This window comes from Astatotilapia calliptera, chromosome 22 (assembly GCF_900246225.1).
Source record: "Astatotilapia calliptera chromosome 22, fAstCal1.2, whole genome shotgun sequence".
Taxonomy (NCBI): Eukaryota; Metazoa; Chordata; class Actinopteri; order Cichliformes; family Cichlidae; genus Astatotilapia; species Astatotilapia calliptera.
Window position 1 is genome coordinate 1,686,903 of NC_039322.1, and position 23,323 is coordinate 1,710,225.

Genomic DNA, 23,323 nt, shown 5'->3' on the forward strand with positions numbered 1-23,323 from the left:
CAGCATTATCTGTACTGAGACTTGTGCCGTATACTTCTGCTTCTTTTTCGTTGTCTTCAGTCTGTGTACCTTCATCTCTTTCAGTCTGTGTACCTTCATCTCTGACTGTCAGTCCTCCTATCTCACTGTTACTTGTCGATTTGCTGCAGATGTTCTCTCCCTTAGGAACTTTTCCTTTGTCATTCGCTGCCTGATGCTTTCCCTGATGACATTCTTCACTGGCTACTTCTATTGCTCCTCCTGTATAGCCACCCACTATGCTGCACAACTCCTTTCCCTCTGCTGTGCTGCACTGTGCTGTTACATAAAGAAGAATGATATAAACAGCACTATATCAATTTAATTGTGAAGAGAAATCCCCACAATACGACACAGTTATGTCTAAAATAGTTTTGTGTAAAAACTGGATCTTGAAACGTCCACTTTAATTACACAGTCCTGGTGTGCAAAGGCAAAATTACGAAAAAAAATTTCACTTTAAACATTTTTGGACATTAGTTATATTGTGACTTACTCTCACAGAAGATACAGATGCCACAAACAGACTTTGAACAACGCATGTGCTTGTATGCACCACATTTCTGGCACTGCACCTGTGAATTAAAAAAAAAAAAAAGAAGAAGAAGAAGAAATAAACAAACAAAAAACAAATGAACAAAGTCCATTAAATAAACAATCTATATGGCTAAGGACATGTCATAGTGTACCCGGTCTTTGGCTGCAATCACACACCAGCACTGACTGCACTTCCTAGTTCGATCTGCAAAATATAATTTGTTTAAGTACAAGTTACATTTTCCAATGTTAGAGAAAAAGAAGGCAGCTAATTTTATCTTTACCTATTGAGGAAAATAAGTAGTGGCAAAGTCGGGACCTGAGCTTTGTGATTTCAGTGTTGTACTCCTCCACTTGTGTTTTACTGTCAATGAGAGATTGGGCAAACTAATAATTGACGAAGAAAAAAAAAAAAAGAACAAAAAGAATTAGATTAACAAAGAAATGTTTGTTTGTTTTTAACCCCCCCCCCCGAGAAAAACAAAACAAAACAGAGCAACCAAAGCAAAGCATTACTGCTGAAATGGTTCAATCTACAAAAAAAATTGAGATTTTACCATCCTGCCTCTAAGGCTTTAAAAACTGAATAGGCAAAAATGTAAACATTACTTATATAGGTTAAAGCTATAGTTTTCAGTACCATTATGACATGCACTCCACATGAGTTCCCATCCTGTTGATGTAAGTGGCTCACATGTGACAAGGTCCACTCTCCAGCGCAGCCTCTTGCTGAAGCAAATGAGCTGAGAGATCGCAGTTATTACAAATAAAAAGCATATAGAGAAATCAATAACCACGTTCGGTAATGATTTCAATTAAATTAAATATGTTATGTTAAATATGTTAATTAATTACCTCCAGTTTTTCAACACCGCACTTTTTCTGACCTCCGACTCGCCAAATGAATTCATATAGACTATGGTCCTCTTGGGTATGTCACAAAACTGTTTTGTAAAAAGATGGATATGGTAGGCTTGGGCCTTGAGCTTTCCTAATGAGGGACACTGAAAAGTATCATGCACTAGAGAGAGTGTCATTTTTGGTTTACATTAATTAATTTCTATAGTGTGTACAAAACAAATCAAGACCACAGACTCAACACGCACCACTCAATTTTTGGTGTTCTTTATCAGTTGGCCAAGACAGAAATGTTTTAATCTGTGTGCATTGCTTTTGAACAAGTCTTTACACAGAAAAGGTTTCAGAAAGGTATTTTTCAGGTTCTCCTGACAAGGCTTCAATTTTGGAAAATGCTGTTTGTTTATAGTGGCAACTTATAAACCCTTTGTGATAAGAACATAGTTACCACAGTCCAAGTCATACCTTCAAAAAGTATGCACTTTGTGCTCTTGTGGACCCATCCAAAATTTTTCCAGTGATTTGGCTTGGTATTGGAAAATAACATAAATACATGTTTTCAAATACATTACAAAAAACGTAAACATGCTATGTCATTATGATCAAACAAGCTTTTCAACATACCTCACACTGCAAATAGATTAGGCCATCTATTACCTTATAAAACAAATAAATAAATACATATAAATAAAAACAGAACTAAGGAATACGATTCATTAAGTAAATTGTACAATAAAGTGTATTTAAAGCAGAATTTAACATTAGTTTTATGACAACATAAAAGGATTTTTATGTCAAGAGGTACCTCATCTGAAATGTTAGTCTGGTCAAACAGGGATTTCAAACTTGAAATACCAATAGAGTTTGGTCCAGCTACTCCCACAAGGTAATCTGTGAGAAAGCATATGCTGTAGTCAACAGATATCATTTTCTTTTTGCATGCTGCAACCATCATCCATTTCAGTCTTCTAGGAGCTTTGTCTGGTTGTAGTTCTTTTTTCTCCTCCTCTCCCTTCATCTAGCTATCGAGCTAGTGGGTAACAGACGTCTCCGAAAACATCGGAGCGCTTTTGAAAATATGTGGTGTCCTGATAAACTGAGCCGATATTTGAGGTTTACACAGCTACATTCTCGGCTGAAAATATGTTAAACGTTTATTTTGTGACCCAGAAAGAATAATAAGAGTAATATTAAAACTAACTAGCTGCCGCCATTGTTGGAAACTGAGCTGGGCCGCGCTATGAATTCTGGGACACAGCTGCTTCTTCTTCTTCTTCGGGGTTTAACGGCAGCTGGCATCCTTGTACATGCAGTGCTGCCATCTTCTGTTTCAGTCCGTTATTACACTCTTAAATCCTGCTGCTTATTCCTGCGTCTTTTGGGATCTTACAAAGCTTCAAACGACGCGTCGACTATTAAATCAGTCGTCGACGATTTTGATAGTCGACGTAATCGTGACTAGTCGACAAATCGTGGCAGCCCTACTATTAAACAACACAAAATAATTCACTCGCCTGTGGGACGGGTCACAACATATCGGGCTCTTAAAATCCTTTTAATTTAAACAGTCACCGTAAGTTTTACACTGTTTGGCAAGCAGACATCAACCTGTGGTTATTAACAAACGACTCTTGCTCTGTGCTATTCTAGAATGGTTTGAGGGTTCTCAATTCTCAGGTTATAAACCTAGACCTGCAGACGCCGCTGGTCCGACACTACATCCAGATGCCTGGCCCCTGTAGCTGGTGCAGCCGAAGATAGCGTAGGCCCTGCCAGCTGTTCCCCGGCAGACCCCAAGCAGCTGGGGAAAGAGGGCGGCTGGGCGACGGTGTGGAGGAAGTGTAGTCTTAAACAGAAGCCCCAGGTACACCACCAACCCGTTCATGTGTCTAACCGTTTTTCCCCACTCGGCGACACACCCACTGGGGGTCAAACTCTGGTAATTGGTGATTCTGTTCTCAGACATGTGAAGCTAGAGACACCGGCAACCATAGTCAGTTGTCTTCCAGGGGCCAGAGCAGGCGACATTGAAGGAAATTTAAAACTGCTGACTAAAGGTAAACGTAAATACAGTAAAATCATAATTCACGTCGGCAGTAATGACACCCGGTTACGCCAATCGGAGGTCACTAAAATCAATATCGAATCGGTGTGTAACTTTGCACAACAATGTGGGACTCTGTAGCTTTCTCTGGTCCCCTCCCCAATCAGACCAGCAGTGACATGTTTAGCCGCATGTTCTCCTTAAATTGCTGGCTGTCTGAGTGGTGTCCCAGAAACGATGTGGGCTTCATAAAAAATTGGCAAACCTTCTGGAGGAAACCTGGTCTTGTTAGGAGAGACGGCATCCATCCCACTTTGGATGGAGCAGCTCTCATTTCTAGAAATATGGACAAATTTATTAAACCCCCCAAAATATGACTATCCAGAGTTGGGACCAGGAAGCAGAGTTGCAGTCTTACACGCCTCTCTGCAGCTTCTCTCCTCCTGCTACCCCCACAAAAACCCATCTCCATAGAGATTGTGTCAGCTCCCAAACAGACAAAAAACAAACTAAAAACCAGCAACAAACAATTTAAACATAAACAATCACAAAGAAAGAACAATACAGTATCCACATCTGAACCAAAGAGTAAAACAGTGAAATGTGGATTATTAAATATTAGGTCTCTCTTCTCCAAGTCTCTGTACATGACTGAATAATTGATCAACAAATTGATTTACTCTGCCTTACAGAAACCTGGTTGCAGCAGGATGATTATGTTAGTTTAAATGAATCAACACCCCGAGTCATTCTAACTACCAGAAACCTCGAAGCACAGGCCGAGGGGGAGGTGTGGCAGCAATTTTTCACACCAGCCTATTAATTAATGAAAGACCAAGACAGACTTTTAATTCATTTGAAAGCCTGATGCTTCGCCTCGTCCACCCCAGCTGTGAAACTCAGAAACCAGTCTTACTTGTTATCATCTATTGTTCACCTGGGCCTTACACAGAGTTTCTGTCTGATTTCTCAGACTTTATATCTAATTTAGTTCTGAGCTCAGATAAAATAATTATTGTGGGTGATTTTAACATCCATGTAGATGCTAAAAATGACAGCCTCAACATGGCATTTAATCTGTTATTAGACTCAATTGGCTTCTCTCAAAATGTAAAAGAACCCACCCACCACTTTAATCACACTCTAGATCTTGTTTTAACATATGGCATAGAAACGGAACATTTAACAGTGTTTCCTGAAAACCCTCTGCTGTCTGATCATTTCCTGATAACATTTACATTTACAATAATTGATTACACAGCGGTGGAGAGTAGACTTTATCACAGTAGATGTCTTTCTGAAAGCGCTGTAACTAAGTTTAAGAATATAATCCACCCACTGTTATCATCTTGAATGCCCTGTACCAACACAGAGCAGAGCAGCTATCTGAACGCTGCTCCAACAGAGGTCGATTATCGTGTTAATAATTTTACCTCCTCACTACGTACGACTCTGGATACTGTAGCTCCTGTGAAAACTAAGGTCTCTAATCAGAAGTACCTGACTCTGTGGTATAATTCTCAAACACGTAGCCTAAAGCAGATGACTCGTTTGCTGCTTTATAAGAAAGCCCTCCGCAAAGCCAGAACATATTACTGATCGTCATTTTAATCTTAAATATGATCAACCTATCTCTAATAATCAGCTATGTACCACAGGCCTTCAAGCTGGCTGTAGTTAAACCTTTACTCAAAAAGCATCTCTAGACCCAGCAGTCTTAGTTAATTATAGGCCAATCTCCAACCTTCCTTTCATATCAAACATCCTTGAAAGAGTAGTTGTCAAACAGCTAACAGATCATCTGCAGAGGAATGGTTTATTTGAAGAGTTTCAGTCAGGTTTCAGAGCTCATCACAGCACAGAAACAGCTTTAGTGAAGGTTACAAATGATCTTCTTATGGCCTCTGACAGTGGACTCATCTCTGTGCTTGTCCTGCTAGACCTTAGTGCAGCGTTCGATACTGTCGACCATAATATCCTATTAGAGCGATTAGAACATGCTGTAGGTATTACAGGTACTGTGCTGCAGTGGTTTGTATCATATCTATCTAATAGACTCCAGTTTGTGCATGTAAATGGAGAGTCCTCTTCACACACTGAGGTTAGTTATGGAGTTCCACAGGGTTCAGTGCTAGGACCAATTCTGTTTACACTATACATGCTTCCCTTAGGCAGCATCATTAGAAGACATAGCATAAATTATCACTGCTATGCAGATGACACCCAGCTCTATCTATCCACGAAGCCAGATAACACACACCAATTAGTTAACCAATTAACAATTAACTAATTGCATTAGTTAAATTGTCTTATATACCTAAAGACCTGGATGGCCGCTAACTTTCTGCTTCTTAATTCAGATCAAACTGAGGTTATTGTACTCGGCCCTGAAAATCTTAGAAATATGGTATTTCGAAAGTTTTAAGAGACATCGTTGACTGGAAAAGTTCTCCGCCAGTTTCTTCATCCCACAGGGATTCTGTTAGGCTATGCCCACTGTGGACCTGCATAATGCCAGCAAGGACAGGAATCCTAAAGTAAGCATCCAAATACTCTTCTTCCTTCTAAATTGGTGCAATCGAGGATGATTTTCTTGATAGGGTATGGCATGAAAAGGTCAAAAGAAGACTTGATGTGTTGTGCATGAGTAACTGCCAAGCGTGTAGGTCCTAGGGTCATCCAAATCACATTGGCAGCCATGAGGGGGGGGGTTCATTTCTTGAGCAGGAAGACTATTCAGTTTTTGCCTTGTTTTGACATCCATACAGTGTTATTTGCAAGCTGCTGAGAGTCTGGCCCTATAGCTGGGTGCTCACAGGCTCATCCTGAGGCTCTCTGACTCTTCCAATATCAACTGTAACACAGTCTGAACAGAGAATCACTTTGCCATCTTGATCAGTTGTGGTATGGAACCACAATGACAGAGATATTTGTAGTTTCATGCCTCCAAGATTCGTTCCTGCAAGACAGAGGGTGAAATGTGCGGGAATGTGGGTGCAGACAGTGTTGGTTGCTCCAATTTTGCAGCAATGTTGTAACTAGGGATGGGTATCGTTTAGGTTTTATCCGATACCGGTGCCAAATCGGTACTTTTGAAACGGTGCCGGTGCTCAAATGGTGCTCAAACCGGTGCTTAAAGAATGGAGAACACAAAATTGGTCCAAAAACCTCTCATGCTCAGCTGTTTTTTGTAAAAAGATAACAATGTTAGCCTTTTCTGCAGCTATGGGGCATATATGGTATCACTCTTGGCTGGAAGCTGTCACGGCTCAACGGCACGAGGGAACAGGGATGGACACAGGCGCAGAAACCAACCCGGAAGCGAGGTGACAGAAAACAAATGATTTATTTCCGCCCACAGGTAAACAAAGGTGAAACACAAAGCGACGCCACCACACTAGTGGCGCGTAGGATTCGTCGGTGATAATGAGGGCGACCTAGACACCTCTAGGAGACGGCTGAACAGCGGGGACAGCGGGGAGGTAGAAACAGGACTAGGTAGGGGCCGGGGGCACTGGAACAAGAGGAGATCACGATCAGAGGGATCCAGCAGACAACCAATAATCCTCCGCAGTTGAATTGAATTGCCTTACTTGGTTTCAGATGGAGGGGACAGGTGGAGCAGAAAACCCGGAAGCGGTCGAGGCGTGGGGAGGCAGGCAGGTGAGCGGTGGGCCGGCAGGCCACGTTGTGTAAGCAGCTGGCGGCCCAGGTCCAGGAGGACGGGAGCGAGGGGAACAAGATCTCCACTCCGGGTGCTATCGCTGAGGACAAGAAAAGACAGGTCAGTCATCACACGGCGTTAAGACAAGGTTTAGGATGCTCCACTGAACTAACATGGGAATAGCAGATACTCAGGCGATGAGTGGTTGAGAGCGCAGGTCTGATATACCGCTGGCACGATTGCTCACAGGTGGTCAGCCAGGGAGGGGCAACCGGACTCCGCCTAAAGGAGGAGGAGCCGCTGTCTGAGACCTGCAGGTGCCCAACCAGACCATGACAGAAGCAGTGCTTAAACAATGGAAAAAACACAAACTTTGTCCTAAACCACTCATGTTTAACTGTTTTCCACTTTTTCTTTGGTCATTTTAGCCTTTTTGTCCAGGGTGAAGGGAGTATCTGCCATCAAACAGGAAGACAGCCGCATGTAGCTATGATGAGGTTTGCTAGTTCACCTTACATGCATTAATGTAATAACGTGGTTAGTCTACTCAACGTAAATTACACTCGAACAACATGAAGCTACTCACGCAGAGAAGAACGGCTGCTGCTGCATCATCATCCATCATCATTTCTGCTACACTGGCAGGGCTAGGGGCCAGGACTCTCCTCTTCGTGTTTTTGGGGGATGTTGCATAACAGGCAACCCACCCGCAGTAGATGCGCTCGGTGTGAGGTCTCGCAGCAAGCTATCAAATACGGCGCATTTCTGGGCTTTTAAAAAAAACGCTATGCGTCGCCAGGTGTTTCATCGGATTTGAGGTGTTACCTCCTTTGACAGTATCACAGTATCAGCTTAAAGCACTTGTTGCTGCTGAGTTTGCATATTTTGCTGTGAAGTACAGCCAGACTTTTGACCGCTTCGCCTTGGGCATTTTTAATCTGTAGCTCTGCGCTAACAGAACGTACGTACCTGGGCCCGCCTACTATTCTCGGAAACGTAAAATGATTGGCTAGAAGTGTATCACAGCTCAGGAAAAAAAAGCACCGAAATAAAGCACCGAAATGTGCGCTGCTTTTCGGTCTGGTTACTACCGTTTATGTCAGAACCGGTGCCATCATGGCACCGGACACCGGTACCCATCCCTAGTTGTAACCTTGTGTGGGAACAGCACTGATGGGTCACACCTGGGTCAATTCACATGCTTTTCTCTCTCTCTCACACTCACACACACAGATCATTTTCACTAGCCACGGGTCCAGTGGACCTGAAGACCCTGTATGTGGTGCAAATGTGAAAGGGACGGGAGGTCAATGTGAATGTTTTCTGAGTTATGTTCCTCACTGAAAATGAGTCACAGCCAATTAATCTTAATTTGAGAAAATAATTATTTCTATAATTTTTCTTAAGCTAAAAACTGAAAACGGTTCATGTGGACCCAAAGCCCTTATAAGGGGTAAGTCAGACAGCTTTGAAGAGAAAACGCAGAGGAAGTAAAACTAGAAGAGAGACACAGTTCTTCTGACACGTCACAATGTGTGAAACTGTGAGTTATGTACAAATGAAAACAGCATTCAACAAGATCTGAAGTTCAGTTTCATGAATTTAAAACACTGAAATTAAACTGAGACATTATAATAACTTAAAAATATAAATGACAGAAACAGTTCATTAAAATACCCCCAGAAAGTTTCTATTTTTAATATTGTCTATAATATCACAGAGATAATAAGGGTTAACTCAGCAGTTGCAATATGTACATAATAACATGGCCTTGTTGTCATGTGTGGCTGTGTGGCGGGATGTAGGACCTGAACGCAAGACTCAAACATGGGAAGTTAACTGAAAATGGCAGCTTTATTCCTGGAAATAATTCTACACTTTTGCAGAAAACCAAACCGAAATAAAGGAACTAGAAATGAGAAACTCAAACCAAAAAACAAAGGAACTAAGAAACTAAGAAACTACATTGGGAAACAGAGTGCTAGCAAATTACTAGGAGCATGGAGGTAACACACAGCAAAGAGGGTGTACACTGAAAAAAAGAATATGTTGGATTTACTTAATTCAGTAGTGGCCAGTATTTGCAGACAGATGTTTTGCATGGGCAGTTATTCATAGGGCTGCTCAATTAATCGAATTTTAATCACGATGACGATCTGGGCTTTCAACTATCATTAAAAATGACTGAGCCGATTATTAGCCCCTCCCTCATGCTTTACTCTCGCACTGCTCCGTGTGGCAAATCCAGCGCACCTCTCTGCATTTCGAACAAGCGTCACAACAATTAAGAGCAGCGGTCCCCAACCCCCGGGCCTCGGACCGGTACTGGTCCGTGAGTCGTTTGGTACCGGGCCGCGAGAGTAGAGGCTCAGGTGTGAAATGTATGGTTTTCAGGGTTTTTATCGGTTTTCAGCGTTATTTTGTTATCGTTTTTATCGTTAACTCGGTTTTCCTGGGTCTTTTGACGTGTGTTATGAATAAATCTTCATTTTTTCGGTACCGGTACTGGTTTTATTTTGTTGCATTTATCCGCAACACCTTAAAGGCCGGTCCGTGAAAATATTGTCGGGCATAAACCGTCCGTGGCGCAAAAAAGGTTGGAGACCGCTGATTAAGAGGACCCGAGGGAAGCTCGGAAAGCTAAGCAGAAGTTATTTGGAGAGGAGAGTGACTGCTGTTGGTTGAAAAGAGAGGTAAAAAAAAACTTCAGTGGTGTTGCACACTATTTTATATTATTTTTTTAAAGTCATTATTCAATACATTGTTATTGTTAACCCTTTAAAGCCGGTCAGAGCAGCACGCTCTGTTTTGTGTAACTATTTTTAAATCCCTGTAGAACCTGAACCGTGTAAGCTAGCGCAATAATTTGTTTTGCATATGAAACCAGAGGAGTTGTACTTACATCTGATGCCATCAGCTTGTCCTTGGTCACGGTTTCCTTCCACATATAGCTTTGCAAAAACTGCATAAAAAGCACTTGCAGGAACACAAACATAATATTCCAGAAACACGCTTTGCCGATCCGATCAGCTGTTCCTAACACTTCCCACAGTGAAACAGACGTCAGCGCGAACGATCGCATGTCCGCCATTTCCTGCCCGAAACCGGAAGTGACGTCATTTTTGCAGAAAATGTAGTTTTTTACTTGTAGGCCGTAAAAGCCTTTCCTTGTCATGTTTGACTTTTCTGAATAGTTGCTGGGATGCTTAGAACTCGAATTGCACTGCTCGAAATAGTTTATTTTGATGCTGTTTTCTTTGCAAATTTGCATCATAGGATTGTTTTTTCGTTTTTCCTGCAGTATATACAAATTGCTCCAAATCTCCAAAATAAAACTATGAAGACACTCAAAATAAATTTCCTGTTGTTGTAAACTATTGTTTGCAACTTTTTTGTATTTAAAGTTTTGAGGGATAAACCTCTTAAATTTCTCCAAGTAGAAATATATGTAAAAAAACCCAAAACGATTTTAAATTTTTTACTATGTTTACTATGGACTTAATGCATACATATTATTAAAATATGGGCTATAACAGTTGTATAGCAACTTGAAATGCTCCCACAAATGGCACTACAACATGTAAAAAAAAATAATATAAGCTCTGGCGGACTTGGTTCTATAGTAGGTCTTAAAGGGTTAAATAAATATCGTCAAATAATCGAGATCTCAATTTGAGTGAAAATAATCGTGATTATCATTTTTGCCATAATCGAGCAGCCCTAGTTATTCATATTCTATAAACCTGGGCATTTTCTGTTGATAAAATGTGATTGAAACATGTTTAGATGAAGTAAGTTGAGCTCTTGGAATATGTTAACCTTCAAAATTTTCTTTATTCCAACACTATTCAATAACCTTTAACCCAATACTACTTTTTCACTTAAATACTACATGTTATCTTCATATTACATAATGTTCAACAAAATCTAGAGTCTGGTTAGCATACATTTTCAATTGGTTTACTATAACTTCCACTCCATCCATCCTCTTATCATTTTCAGGGTTGGGGGGGGGGGACCTATCACAGATGTGATAGGAATAGAGGCAGGGCTATCACATTTGCACTCACATTCACACATAGTTTAGAATCTTCAGTTAACCTAACCCTAATAACTACATGACTTCAAATGTGGAAGGACTCCTGAGTACCAAGAGAGAACCCAGGACCTTTTTGCTGGAAGGAAACAACGTTAACTACGGCACCACCTTGCTGTCAACCCAGACTTACCAAAATTAGGAAAGCTACGATTACAAGGCTTGATGCAGAATTTTCATTACGTTTTTGTCCTTGACAGGTTGAACCAAATATAAACAGCAAACACATGTGGTGTGTGTATAGTTGTCTGCCTCTTATAATTCCAGTGATTTTCCTTTGGAAAATCCCGTGTGACCTTGTAAATTTCGTGAGTCCAGGCAACCAACCACTCTTGCAGGATTGTATAATGTCATCTCAATAAGAACAAATAACTAAATATGGGAGGCACAGGAGCAAACCCTAAGAACTCAAAATCACAAAACACTGAAGGACTTAGAGAGCTAGAAAATGCAAAAGACTAAACCATAAAAAAAAACCAGACTAAAATCACAGAATAGAAAATAATCAAAACATAAACATTGAATACCCAGACTCAGGACCATGATATTTGTTAGACGCTGCCTTCTACAAACTGTAAGTACATCGAAGCAGCAGAGAGAAGAAGTGTTTGTGACACAGGAAATATGTCAGAGTGAACTATTTATTCATCTTTATTTTTACCAGCACAGAAACTAACAGGGCAGCGTGGTGCTGCAGTGGTGAGCACCATCACTTCTCAGAAAGAGAGTTCCTGCTTTGGGTGGAGTCTTTCTGTGTGGAGGCTCATGGTCCTGGTCTGTGAGCCAGCGTTTGTGTTTGACGTCTGATTCTGGTTCATTTCATGTTCTGAAGTGAAGTTTTGGTCATGATTGTTGTGTCTCTGTTTGTGTCCCAGGTCTTAGTTTGTTATCTAGCCTCAGGTTTTCTTTTATCATCCCCCCTCTGTGTCCCCGCCCTCTTCCTGTGTTAGTATCTCTCTGTGAAGTCAGTCTTGTCTCCATGTTGATTGGCCTGTTCCCCAGTCGTGTCTCTGTTTCTCTCACTAGTTCTCTCTTGTCTCTTGTCCTGTGTGCATCTTGTTCGGTTTTGCTTCCCAGTCTCATTAGTTAGATTATGTTCAGCTGTGTTCGCATCTATGGCCTTTTGCCTCGTTCGCCCTAGTGTATGTTTATTGTCTGCATTTTTCCTTGTGTTCTTAGTTGTGTTGCGGAGTAACGGAGTACATGTACCAGTGTTGCATATTTAAAATACAAAATATGAGTAACTGTATTCCGTTACAGTTTCCCTTGAAGAAAGTGATATTCAGAGTACAGTTGCTTTGTTGAAATAAATGGATAACATGGCGGCCTTTTCCTGTTTCATATGTTATGCTATGCCCTCTCTATTTTTTGGTAATTCCACGCCGGTGGAAACCCAAACAAAAGACGTATTAGCAGGCTCTAATCCCTGGGCCTCAATCTTGCGGCCCGCATAATGAAGTGATGAAATATTTGTAACAATTATTATTAAAAAATGATTTAATATGAAGGCATAGCTCTAAAGAATGCAGCCTCATGGGCAGTGTACTCCGTGCTGCAGGGAGAATGGACTGCCATTAGTGGTGTGCGATACTACATATTTTGGTATCGATCCAATACCAAGTAAATATGGGCCAGTATTGCTGATATCGAAAATAAGGTGGATGCTCTTTGAATTGCTAAATCTCAATAAATTTTCATGACCTCAAGTGTTTTTTGTGATGTTGCGTTTTTTTTATTATTAAATAGTTAAAACCCAGGACTGTGCTCTGCTTGTGTTGTTGTTTTTGGTGGTAAAGTGTACGGCTGGCAGTGGGAGAACTGCAGACATTGAATGTAGTGTTACAGCAAACGTGTGATTATTGTAAGGGTGGGACCTCCCAAGCTGGAGACAGAGGTCGAGGTGTGTGGGGGTCCTACCACGCCCGAGGGTGGCATGCTGAGGTGAGGGCTCGGGGAACCACCTCGTCACCAGCGCCGCTTGATGCGTGCGTGATCGCCAGAGTGGACACTTCCCTGGGTCGGAGCATGGGGCGCCGATCGTTCGGGTCACTTCTCTCGCCTGTTTGCGGAGTGGAGAGTAGGTTTGGTCGGGGCTCACAGCCTTGGTGGTTTATAGTTACCAATTTTTATTTATTTATTTCCTTTTTTTTTCTTTTAGAAAGATCTTACATAAAAAGTGTGCAAAAAACAGTAAAAAATTAAAACAAACAAGTACTGTTGAGAAACTATAATACAGAAATTACAATTAAAATTCTCAACAACAAAAATAACAACTGGTGAAAATATAAATAATATGTAAACAACTTAACAACCCCCAAAGCGTCTTAAGTCACGTCACGTCACGGCGCAACATCTAAACACAAGAGGGGGGAGGGGGAGCAAAGTGTGCCTGCTGTGCGCTGACACAGGAGCAGCGAGTCCAGTGACCCGGCTGTTTCGTCTTTGCTGGAACCGCAGCATAGAAAACAAGAGCGGAACTTTACCCTCCTGTTATGTTGGTGTCCAGGAACACCAATTATGTTCCTGGGTCAATTTGACCCGGGACATGTTTACTCGTCTAAAAGTGTCAGAAACACTGGCATTGATTATTTTACAATTTTCTTGTATAATTTTAATTTTTTTTCGTTTTCTGTAGTTATGCAGATGGGGATAGGTTAATTGGATAATCCAAATTGCCATTAGGTGTGAATGTGCGAGTGAATGTGAGTGCGAATGGTTGTCTGTCCCTGTGTGTTGGCCCTGCGACAAACTGCCGACCTGTCCAGGGTCTACCCCGCCTCTCGCCCTACGACAGCTGGGATAGGCTCCAGCGCCCCCTGCGACCCTGAAAAGGATAAGCGGAAGTGAATGGATGGATGGATGGATGGAAGATAATTAATTAACATGCATGACTGAATAACTGAGCTGCTGGAATACACGGGCTGAGAGATCAGACTGGGAATTTGAGCTTGTGATGTGGAGTAGCTGAGAGAGGCAAGTATAAACTGATTTGAAATATACTGTGCCTGGATTTATTGTTAACTGGAGAAAATTCCAGGCACACTTAGATGATTGTTAAATAGCGAGAGAAAAAAGAATGACAGCCAGAGACAACTGAAATTGGATTTTACCCTGGCAATACTCTTCTGCAAACATTAAAGACACATGGAAGCCCAGGGATGGATGAATTTGTTTGCGCTGCTGTACGTGGCATGAATGCTGATTGGCCTGGAGAAGGCCAGGAAAAGGTCATTGGACTAGACCAGTGATAACACAAACAGCTTGACAGTGTGGGAAAGTGGAAGTGATAAAGCTTAGATTTAGTCAGCAGCGCCTGGCAGTGGACAGATGTGAGGCCATAGATCTTCCTTACTGAACTTTGTGCATAAGTTTCCTTTTGATGTTAATTTACGAGCTAAAAAATGATCGTATACTTTAAAAACAACTTGGTAACTTTAGTCACATGAAATCTTAAACAGTTTAACAGTTTGTTTTCTATCAGGAAATAGAAAAACGTATTACTGACAAAGAGACATTTCCTGCTTTGTGCACATGAGGTGCACATGTGTGAGCATGACGTATGTGTGTTTTTTTTCACCACAAGCTCACCTTTTGTTAAACAAAGAAAATGCATTTATTCCTGTTTCATGCAAATGTTTTCACATGTTTCTGAGGGGCTTTGCAAATATAAATACCATGAAATGTTCCATTTGTGTGTTCAAGCACACTCGAGGTTTTTATGCAATCAAATGAAAGTGTTGGTCTGTGGTCCTTTGCATGATGTCACTTCCTCAGAGTTTCTTCCTGTCTGAAAGCAGACAGAAGGCTGGACAAGAACAGTACAGCATAGCACCATATATACAAGGGTTAGTACTGCAGAACTGTTAAAGTATAGTTTAAACTCTGTAAGTGCAGCTTCTGCTCAGCTGTCTCAGTCCTCTCACGATGTCCTCAGATATTTATGCTGAACCAGATCTATCAAAGAAGGTGAGATACAGCAGAAAGGAGGACGGAGTAGAGTGGGAGCAGAGGGAGGTGGATACCTACGAGAGTACAGATGAGATCAGAGATAGTTATGATCATTTTCAGTCGCAGGAAGGAGGTAAGTCAATTATACAAATAAATGTACTTCCAGTTTGTTACAGTCAGCTTTTAATGCCAAATAACTGCAGCTCATCAAACATCTGTTTCTCCATGTGCTGTATGAACCTTTGTAGTTTACGTTTTTTTCCCACGTTGGTTTGTAGAGCTCTGTGAACAGCAAATTGATTCAGGCACTTTAGTTACAGTGCAGATGTTATATTTCCTTGTTTTTTGGCAACCGACCCTTTTATGAAGCTAAGTTGATACAACCACAACCACAGGTCTATTAAACACAGAGTGACAGGAAATAAGCACAGACCAACATCCACACTGCTTTCTAACAGGACCACAGACTCTGAATCCTCCTTCAGTCCTGAAGGGCTCTTTCAGATGTGCTACACTGGGTCTAAGAGTGCTGTGCCTCCTGATGTTAGCTGGGATCATCATCCTGTCCATATGCTGTAAGATAAGATACAACCTCTGAACTTCTCCTGCAAATGAATGTATGACTGATACTGAATCCCAGCAGCCAACAAACATGCAGCTTCACAACCAGAACGTGTCCTTCTGCCACAGCAAATACAGGAAGTACCTGATCACATGGAAACACCTTTGATATGAGGAAGTGTTGAAGCCTCAGAGCAGCTTTGACTGAATGCAAAAAGACATATTTTCAGTGAGAACAGGCACATGTTACATGAGTCAGAATCTATTCTTTCAAAGCATGTAGGGCTTTGGAGTTGACGTCACGCCGCAATGCATTGTGGGAGCGCGTCACCATTTTCGGGGTCTACGAATCAAAACAAACACACTGTTGGAACGACGATTACAAGATGCTTAAAAGCAGCTCAAAAGAGAACGGACTCTATAGAGACCGATTGCGTCCAGAGGCGAAGCAGCTGTACTTGCAGAAAAGAGCCTGCATTGGAAATGTGGACCCGTATGAAATACGGCAGTGGAGTAGAAACCCTGGAGACCAACCGCTACTGACGTAGCCTGACATAGTTCATACCTTATCTGTGGAGTCAGCGCGTACAAGTCGTCATTCAAACAAAGGTAAGTCAGCTCGAGTACTGCGAGTGAAATGCGTTTGATTTCCCTGCAAACATTCACATTAGTGCAGCATAAATTCATTCATGAGGGGAAATTACAGTGAGAACATGTGGAGGCTGTTAGAGGGATAACATAGTGAGTTCAGTGCATTGATGAGACATTGTCCTGAAGGATTTAGTTATTCTTTATGGTTAAAGAAATTGCAATGATTTATTCATATTTATTATAAATAATCCTAATTATACATCTTGCTTCCATATTTGTATCTTGTGTCACTAAAATACATTTTATTTTAGTTTTATACATTGATCAATGACCTGCAGAATCTCATATCATATTAAGTGATTCATAACTGTCAATTTATGCTTTCTCCATCTCTAAAGTGATGACATCCTTGCATTACATACTTTAGGTTCATTTTCTGCAGGCAGGTTTCTGACAGAACAGGCAGATTTACACTATAACCTGCAGCGATGGACACATAAAGAAATGAAAAATGACATGTATGTGCTAACTTTCTAAACACTTTGTTACATTTATGATAAAGTAGATTAAACACATTTGTGTCGGCCTTGGCTCATAGTTCTTGTCTTTAAATGAACTTTGTCTGTGTGTGTTTCAGGTCCTGCACTCTCAAAGACTGAATGAACCAGCATTGCAGCCATGGGTCACTGTGAGCATCACAGGGAATGTTGAAGCCGCCCACTGCACCTGTAAGGCCGGAGTCACGGAGACCTGCACCCACGTCACTGCTCTTCTGTTTAATGTAGAAGCAACAGTGTTGATCTGTGGCACAAGGACTGTTACAGATGAACCTGCATACTGGGTTTTGCTGGGTAATATGACCAAGATACAGCCAGAGGTTGGCCATAAGATAGACTTCTCCTCTTCAGCTGCCCAAAAAAGGCTCTTGATCAAAACATAAACAGACCATCTGTAGTGACGGGGAAAAGGAGCCTCAAAACAGAAAAATCCCACCTGCTACTGTGGAGGAGTCGTCACTGCTATAATGCCATAATGTTTTATCTAGGGGTCTAGATTTATGCCTGTAGTGCACTGCTGTGTAAATAATTTGCATTTACTGAATATGTACTGACTGAGTCCCGCTGTTCAAAAGTTGAATAAAGAAACAAACTAATTTTTGCCTCTTTTTTTTTTTAAATTAAAACCACTTTATAGAACATCACATTACATGTAGAATCCATGTCATTTACAGTTTACAAATGACAAAATGTTTACACAAAATCATGACAGTGTTTACATGATATCACCCACTACTAACATTACTTTATTTACTGTATCTTTTGAAAAAATACAGCTATTTATACAGCAAAAGACTTAAGAATATTTAACAGGAGCAGGTTTCATTTTTCCCTGGTTTTATTATCACACTGTTCACCAAACGCAGCAAACCTTCACCATCTTATCCTGAAGGGTCACCTCTTCACCCTCACATGGAAGAAGTAATCTGATTGGCATGGTGGTATGTTTGAAGCAGGTTCCTTGTGTAGCGCTGGAACTCAGTCACGATGTTTCATCCATTTCATTGGCTGGTTTGCTGCAATAATGCCAAATAATTAGCAACTCTATAAATAGAAGGTAGTTCTGCAAAATCACTCAGTAGGATGTTTGTTCTAATTTGCTATGACCTCAGAGCGCATCAAAAATAAAACTAATAGGCTATAAAGAGTGATATGACCATATTTAGAACTTACCAGATTTAGAACCAACAGATATTTGGAGATGGAAGAGAACTGGATATCAGCTCACGGCTGCTATCCAGGCTACACGCCTTCGTTTGGTAACATCGACACACGAGCTGCTTCATGTTGCTTCCAGGTTGGGAAAGAATGAAAAGATAAACCATTTTCAAGCTTATTCTCTTGCCGGTTGTGCGATTGAACATTGCAGCGGACCACACAGCAAGAACGAACTGTTGTGTGTGACTACTTTTTCGCTTGCGCTTTGTTTAGACCCCCAAAATGGCGGATCGGGACAAAATCCTTTCCACGCCCACCCCCGTGACATCACGTTCCAAAGCCCTACATAACATCTCTGACTACAGGTGTAGAAATGCTGTTTGACTCTTCACCTTCTTCCTCCACACTGAAGCACAATTATTCTGAATCTTGTCAGTGGTTTTTGTTCACAGTTGATACGTATTTAGCTCATCAGATTTCCTGTAGTTCTAACACCTCCACCCACAGGACATGTTAAAGAGCAATGGCTGCAAGTTTCTGACTCTTATTGATATTTGACAAAGCAGAGGAAGAAGATTATTTCTGTTCAATGTTTCACTCATTTTATTTTATTTTGCTTTCACTGAACTATTTCAGATGCTTTGAACAAGAGTGAGCTCCAGGATGAACTTCAAGGTAAGCAAACACCAAGTTCTTATATCACAGATATATTTGTAGAACATTTTAACTTAATTTGAATCTTTTTTTCTCTAAAGGCACAAAAACCAGCCGGACTCAGTTACAGAGCCGTTATGATGAACTGAGTAAAAACCACAGTCAGCTACAGGAAGAAGTGAAGAAGCTGAAGGAGGAAATAGAAGGTAATAAAGTTTGAATAACTGATAGAAAACATCAGTGTTACACAGTGATAACCTGATTGTGTCTTTGTTTTGAATCCTAAATGTTTGATGCTGTGTAACAGTTTCTCTGTATAAATGTAAGTTTATGAATAAGAGAGAAAACCTGAGTTTAATAATAATAAAAATAATAAACTAAGTGCTGCACATAAGATAACAAGTCATGAAAAGTTTTTTCTTTTTAAAAAGACAATATAAAACAGGCAAAAATTAACCAAAAGCAGTTCTGAGTTTTTTTAAAATCAACTACTGAGTCCACAGTTGTTAATGTTTGGGGGAGAGAGTTCCACAGCTGAGGGGACACAGTGGCAAAAGCTCTACCACCCTGTGCCTCACCCTCTTAATATTTTTCATAGCAAGTAAGCCCTGATCAGATGACCCTAGGGACCTTCTGGGGACATAGTGCTGTAGCAGATCAGAGATTTAGGCTGGTGCCAGTCCATGCACAGCTCTGTATGTCAAGATCAGGATCTTAAAATGGCCTCTAAATTCAACAGGAAGTCAGTGTAACCGAGCAACAGTGTCACATGTGAATACTAGGAAGGTTTTGTCAAACGTCTGTCTGCAGCGTTTTGCACAACCTGCAGACTGTCCACAGAACCTTTGCTTAGACACATAAACAGCGAGTTACATTAGTCCAACCGTGAAGAAATGCATGCATAACAATCTCCAGCTCAGAGCCACATTTCTTAAATGATTAAAAACAAGACCAAACCAGAGATTTCAATGACCATCCAACGCGAGAGTCGAGTCAAAAGTGACACCTAAATTCCTGATAGAGGATTTAATATAAACAGACAAATGAAGCATTTACAGGGAAAATGACAGGGACCAAAGATTAATGTGATACAACAGGACACAAAATCTGTCTTTAAAACATGTGTTTGACTTTAAGAGAAGTGTCCTGATCGATGGACGAGATTTGGAAGCAGCTGTTACTTTAAATCCACTGAGAACAAAACTTGGTCTGACAGCAGGAGAGCCTGTCAGGATAAAGGAGCTGATCTGGTGATGATAAACAGCAAAGAGGAACAGGTGGGTGTGTTTGTTCATGTCTGTGTGATCTTTGATGGAGTTGACAGTCATCTGTTACTTGTGCTTTTGACCTGCTGTCAGTCTGTGACCTGCTTCCTGTCTCCACTCTGATGGATTTCTTGGATTCTCCATTTTTGTTACAGACACTCACATTCAAATGTAAAGTTTTTGCACATTTGACAAATTCGAAGCAAAAATTTAAATTACACAGAAATTGTATAAAATCAGAGCAATCTTCATAATCCAGATTTTTTTTCTGATTACTATATTTTCCACACTATAAGGCGCACTTAAAATCCCTTCATTTTCTCCAAAATCGACAGTCCGCCTTATGTATGAATTCTGGTTGTGCTCACTGACCTCGAACCAATTTTATGTGGTACAGGGCGCACAGAAATCTGTCAAAAAATGTTTTAGTGTGACTTTGGTAAGCTATGAAGGCGCACTGTTTGATGGATTGTTGGAGCATTACGGCTGCCGTAGTCAGGAGCCTCGCGGAGTAATCTGGGTCCAAAACTCCGTCGACTTGAGGTCCCAAAGTCAAACAAACACTGTGGCATCACTGAGAGTTAAAAAGTGTCTAAATTCTTTCATCTTTAATAAAATGATCAGTGTTGCTGCTTTACCAGGTGTAACAATTAAGTTTAACATCCAGGCATCCATGAAAACAGAATTTATTAAATTCAACGGAGTTAGAAGTTAGCAGGGAGTTAGCTCACTAGTTTCCACCTAAACATGATATAGCATGTTCTGACTGAGAGATTTCTGAAAAAATCCAAACGTACAGCTCTGCTATCACTTCCAACATAAATGAAGACAGAAAACTAAACAGCAGTGACGTTTGTAGGGTTACTGAAGTTGGGCTAGCTGGTATATAATGATGTGCTACGTGATCGCTAGCAAAACAGCTACGTTAGCATAACATTAGCACAGTGAAGCTGGAGGATGAACGCTGGACAAAAGTTAACGTGAAGGTTCCTGATGGTCAGGAACAAATGCAATTACATGGGAGGATGATGTAAACGGAACAAACTGCAGTCAGGAGAACAACTGAGATAATCCATCCACAATACCAGGTTAGTCATTAACATACTGCAACAACATGGGAACAGAGCAGCTGCAGAGAATTCAGCATTAATGAATCAATGGTAGGGAAGTGGAGGAAGCAAGAAGAATAAGTTGAGTAAAATATGACTTATCTGACTGTTTTGTTTTCACCTTATAATCTGGTGCGCCTTATGGTGTGAAAAATACGGTAAATCCAACTGAATTGAATGATTTGTTAACACTGATTCCACTGCAACACTGACTGAGCTACAGGAGGAGCTGATATTCATCGATTCTTTGGCTCTTTCTGATTTCTGCACAATGGAAGAAAAGTTTCATCACAGTTATTCTTCCTTCAGACATGTTCACAAGATGATGTCACTACAACAGAAGTGCTGAATTATGACTGGAGACAATATTTGTGTCTCTTCTCAAACAGGAATTTGTCAGTAAATTTGGAGGATACTCTTGGATTGGTCTGATATCCAAACAGACATCAGGAAGATCTAAATGGGAATGGGTGGACGGATCAGCGCTGACAGAAACGTGAGACATTAGTTTGTTTCTATTCCAGAGTTATTATTTAGAAGTGAAACACTGATGTTTTGGAAGATAGATCAGCAATACATGAGCTGAGCTATTTTCCAACAGCCCCACAAACTGAATGTAAAGAAAAGCAGAAATCCTCCTTTGAATGAACAGCTGTGCTTGAACTCTCTTCATCTGCAGTCTGTGATGACGTTCAGTTACAACAAGTCAGTTTGAAGGAATCAGGATTGAAACATGTTCAAAGCAGCGACCGACACATTTCACTTTGTTCAATTTGTCTTCATGTTTTTGTGCTGTAATGTTTCTTTTCTCACAGAACAAAAAGTGTTTCAGAGAATTCCTGTCTCTTCTTCTTTGGTGTTTGTAAAACTTCAGAACATATGAAGGAAGAAGCTTCAGTAAATATGACCTGATAGACACACATTTCAAAGTGATGTCTGTAAACAGCTGACAAAACAGTTTCAAACAGCAGAAAGTCAGCTCTGACTTCTTTTTATTCTCCATTTTTACAGCAGGAAGATTTCATATTCATCAAAGCTTGAAAGCTGTTTTAGTGTGCATGATGATTCTCAGAGAAAAGTCTAAAGGAGGGAAAGTGGGCGAGAAACCTGGGAAAGAAATACAGCAAATATTGGAAATATTCCAAAAGAGACGCATATTTATATGAATGTGACAATAGTTATGAGTTTAGTCCAGTTTCATATCAGATTTGATCTCTCTGACAGGTTCTGGGCAGAAGGATGGTCAGATCCTTATTCTGGATACCGTGGAGTCTGCTGTGACAATAATAGGAAATGGACGGGGTCATATGATCATGAATCAAAGACCTTCATCTGTGAGAAATGAGTTTGGTGCTTTGATGTAAATGTTTGAATAATCCAACCAAAGACACCTCACTATGAAACGTCCTGCATGAGCCTCAGACTCAGCTTACAGTCTTTACTTGTTCATTCTGCATCATATATTGATTACATATATTGTCCCTCTGTGCTCTGTGCTGTACAGTAAGGTTGGAAGTCATCCACACAAAACCTTGAAGTACTTCATTACTCTGTAGTTCCAGCAAATTGTTCTAATAAAAGTCAAAGTGCAGCTTGTCTTTACTTTGCTTTACTTGGTTTATTCATCAGCCTGTTGGTCCTAAAACTTCAGTAAATGTCTTCTTCAGTTTCTCTCAAACGGCTGAAAGTTGCTGCTTCTTTTTATAGTTACAAATTAGGAACTTTAAAAGAGATTGAAATGCAGAAAAAGCATGTTTGGCAAATTTGAATTGTGTGAATTAGTGAAGAATATTGATTTCTGATGCAATAGTAAAGTAATCATGTTGAAATCTGATTCCCTCATGAAATACCACTTTGAACCACAAGATGGTACAGTAAGGCAGCATCTAGTCTGAACTGAGCTCAAATTTGTACTGTTGCTTTTGCACTACAGCAAACTCTGGTTTTGTGCTGCCCGAACAGTTTTATGTAATATTGGCATGAAATATTAATACTGACAGGAATGGAAGCAATGTCAGATTTAAAAAGCCTGAACTCTTAAATGTACCCCTACATTTAAAATAGATAAATAATACAATAAAAATGGCAATTAACATAAATGGTATTTTGTTGAGTCAAGTCTGTGTCTTAGATCAGTGGTTCTCAAACCTTTCACAATAAATACCCCCTCGTAAAATATGGCTCTTGAAGTACCACCCTTATGACCGACATTAAAGTACAGTAGTGTAGGTCTATTTAACACCATATACTGTTTACACCAGAC

General features: G+C 40.6%; 1 protein-coding gene across 1 annotated transcript; it reads left to right on the plus strand.

Annotated features, from left to right (window-relative positions):
• Positions 1–15,046: 15,046 nt before the first annotated feature.
• Positions 15,047–22,662, plus strand: LOC113014401 (CD209 antigen-like protein E). Its single transcript, XM_026155907.1, has 7 exons — positions 15,047–15,298; positions 15,624–15,740; positions 18,669–18,707; positions 18,788–18,892; positions 19,824–19,963; positions 21,450–21,556; positions 22,285–22,662. Exons 1-7 carry the CDS (start codon positions 15,142–15,144, stop codon positions 22,403–22,405), a joined length of 786 nt encoding a protein of 261 aa, XP_026011692.1. The 5' UTR covers positions 15,047–15,141; the 3' UTR covers positions 22,406–22,662.
• Positions 22,663–23,323: the final 661 nt, after the last annotated feature.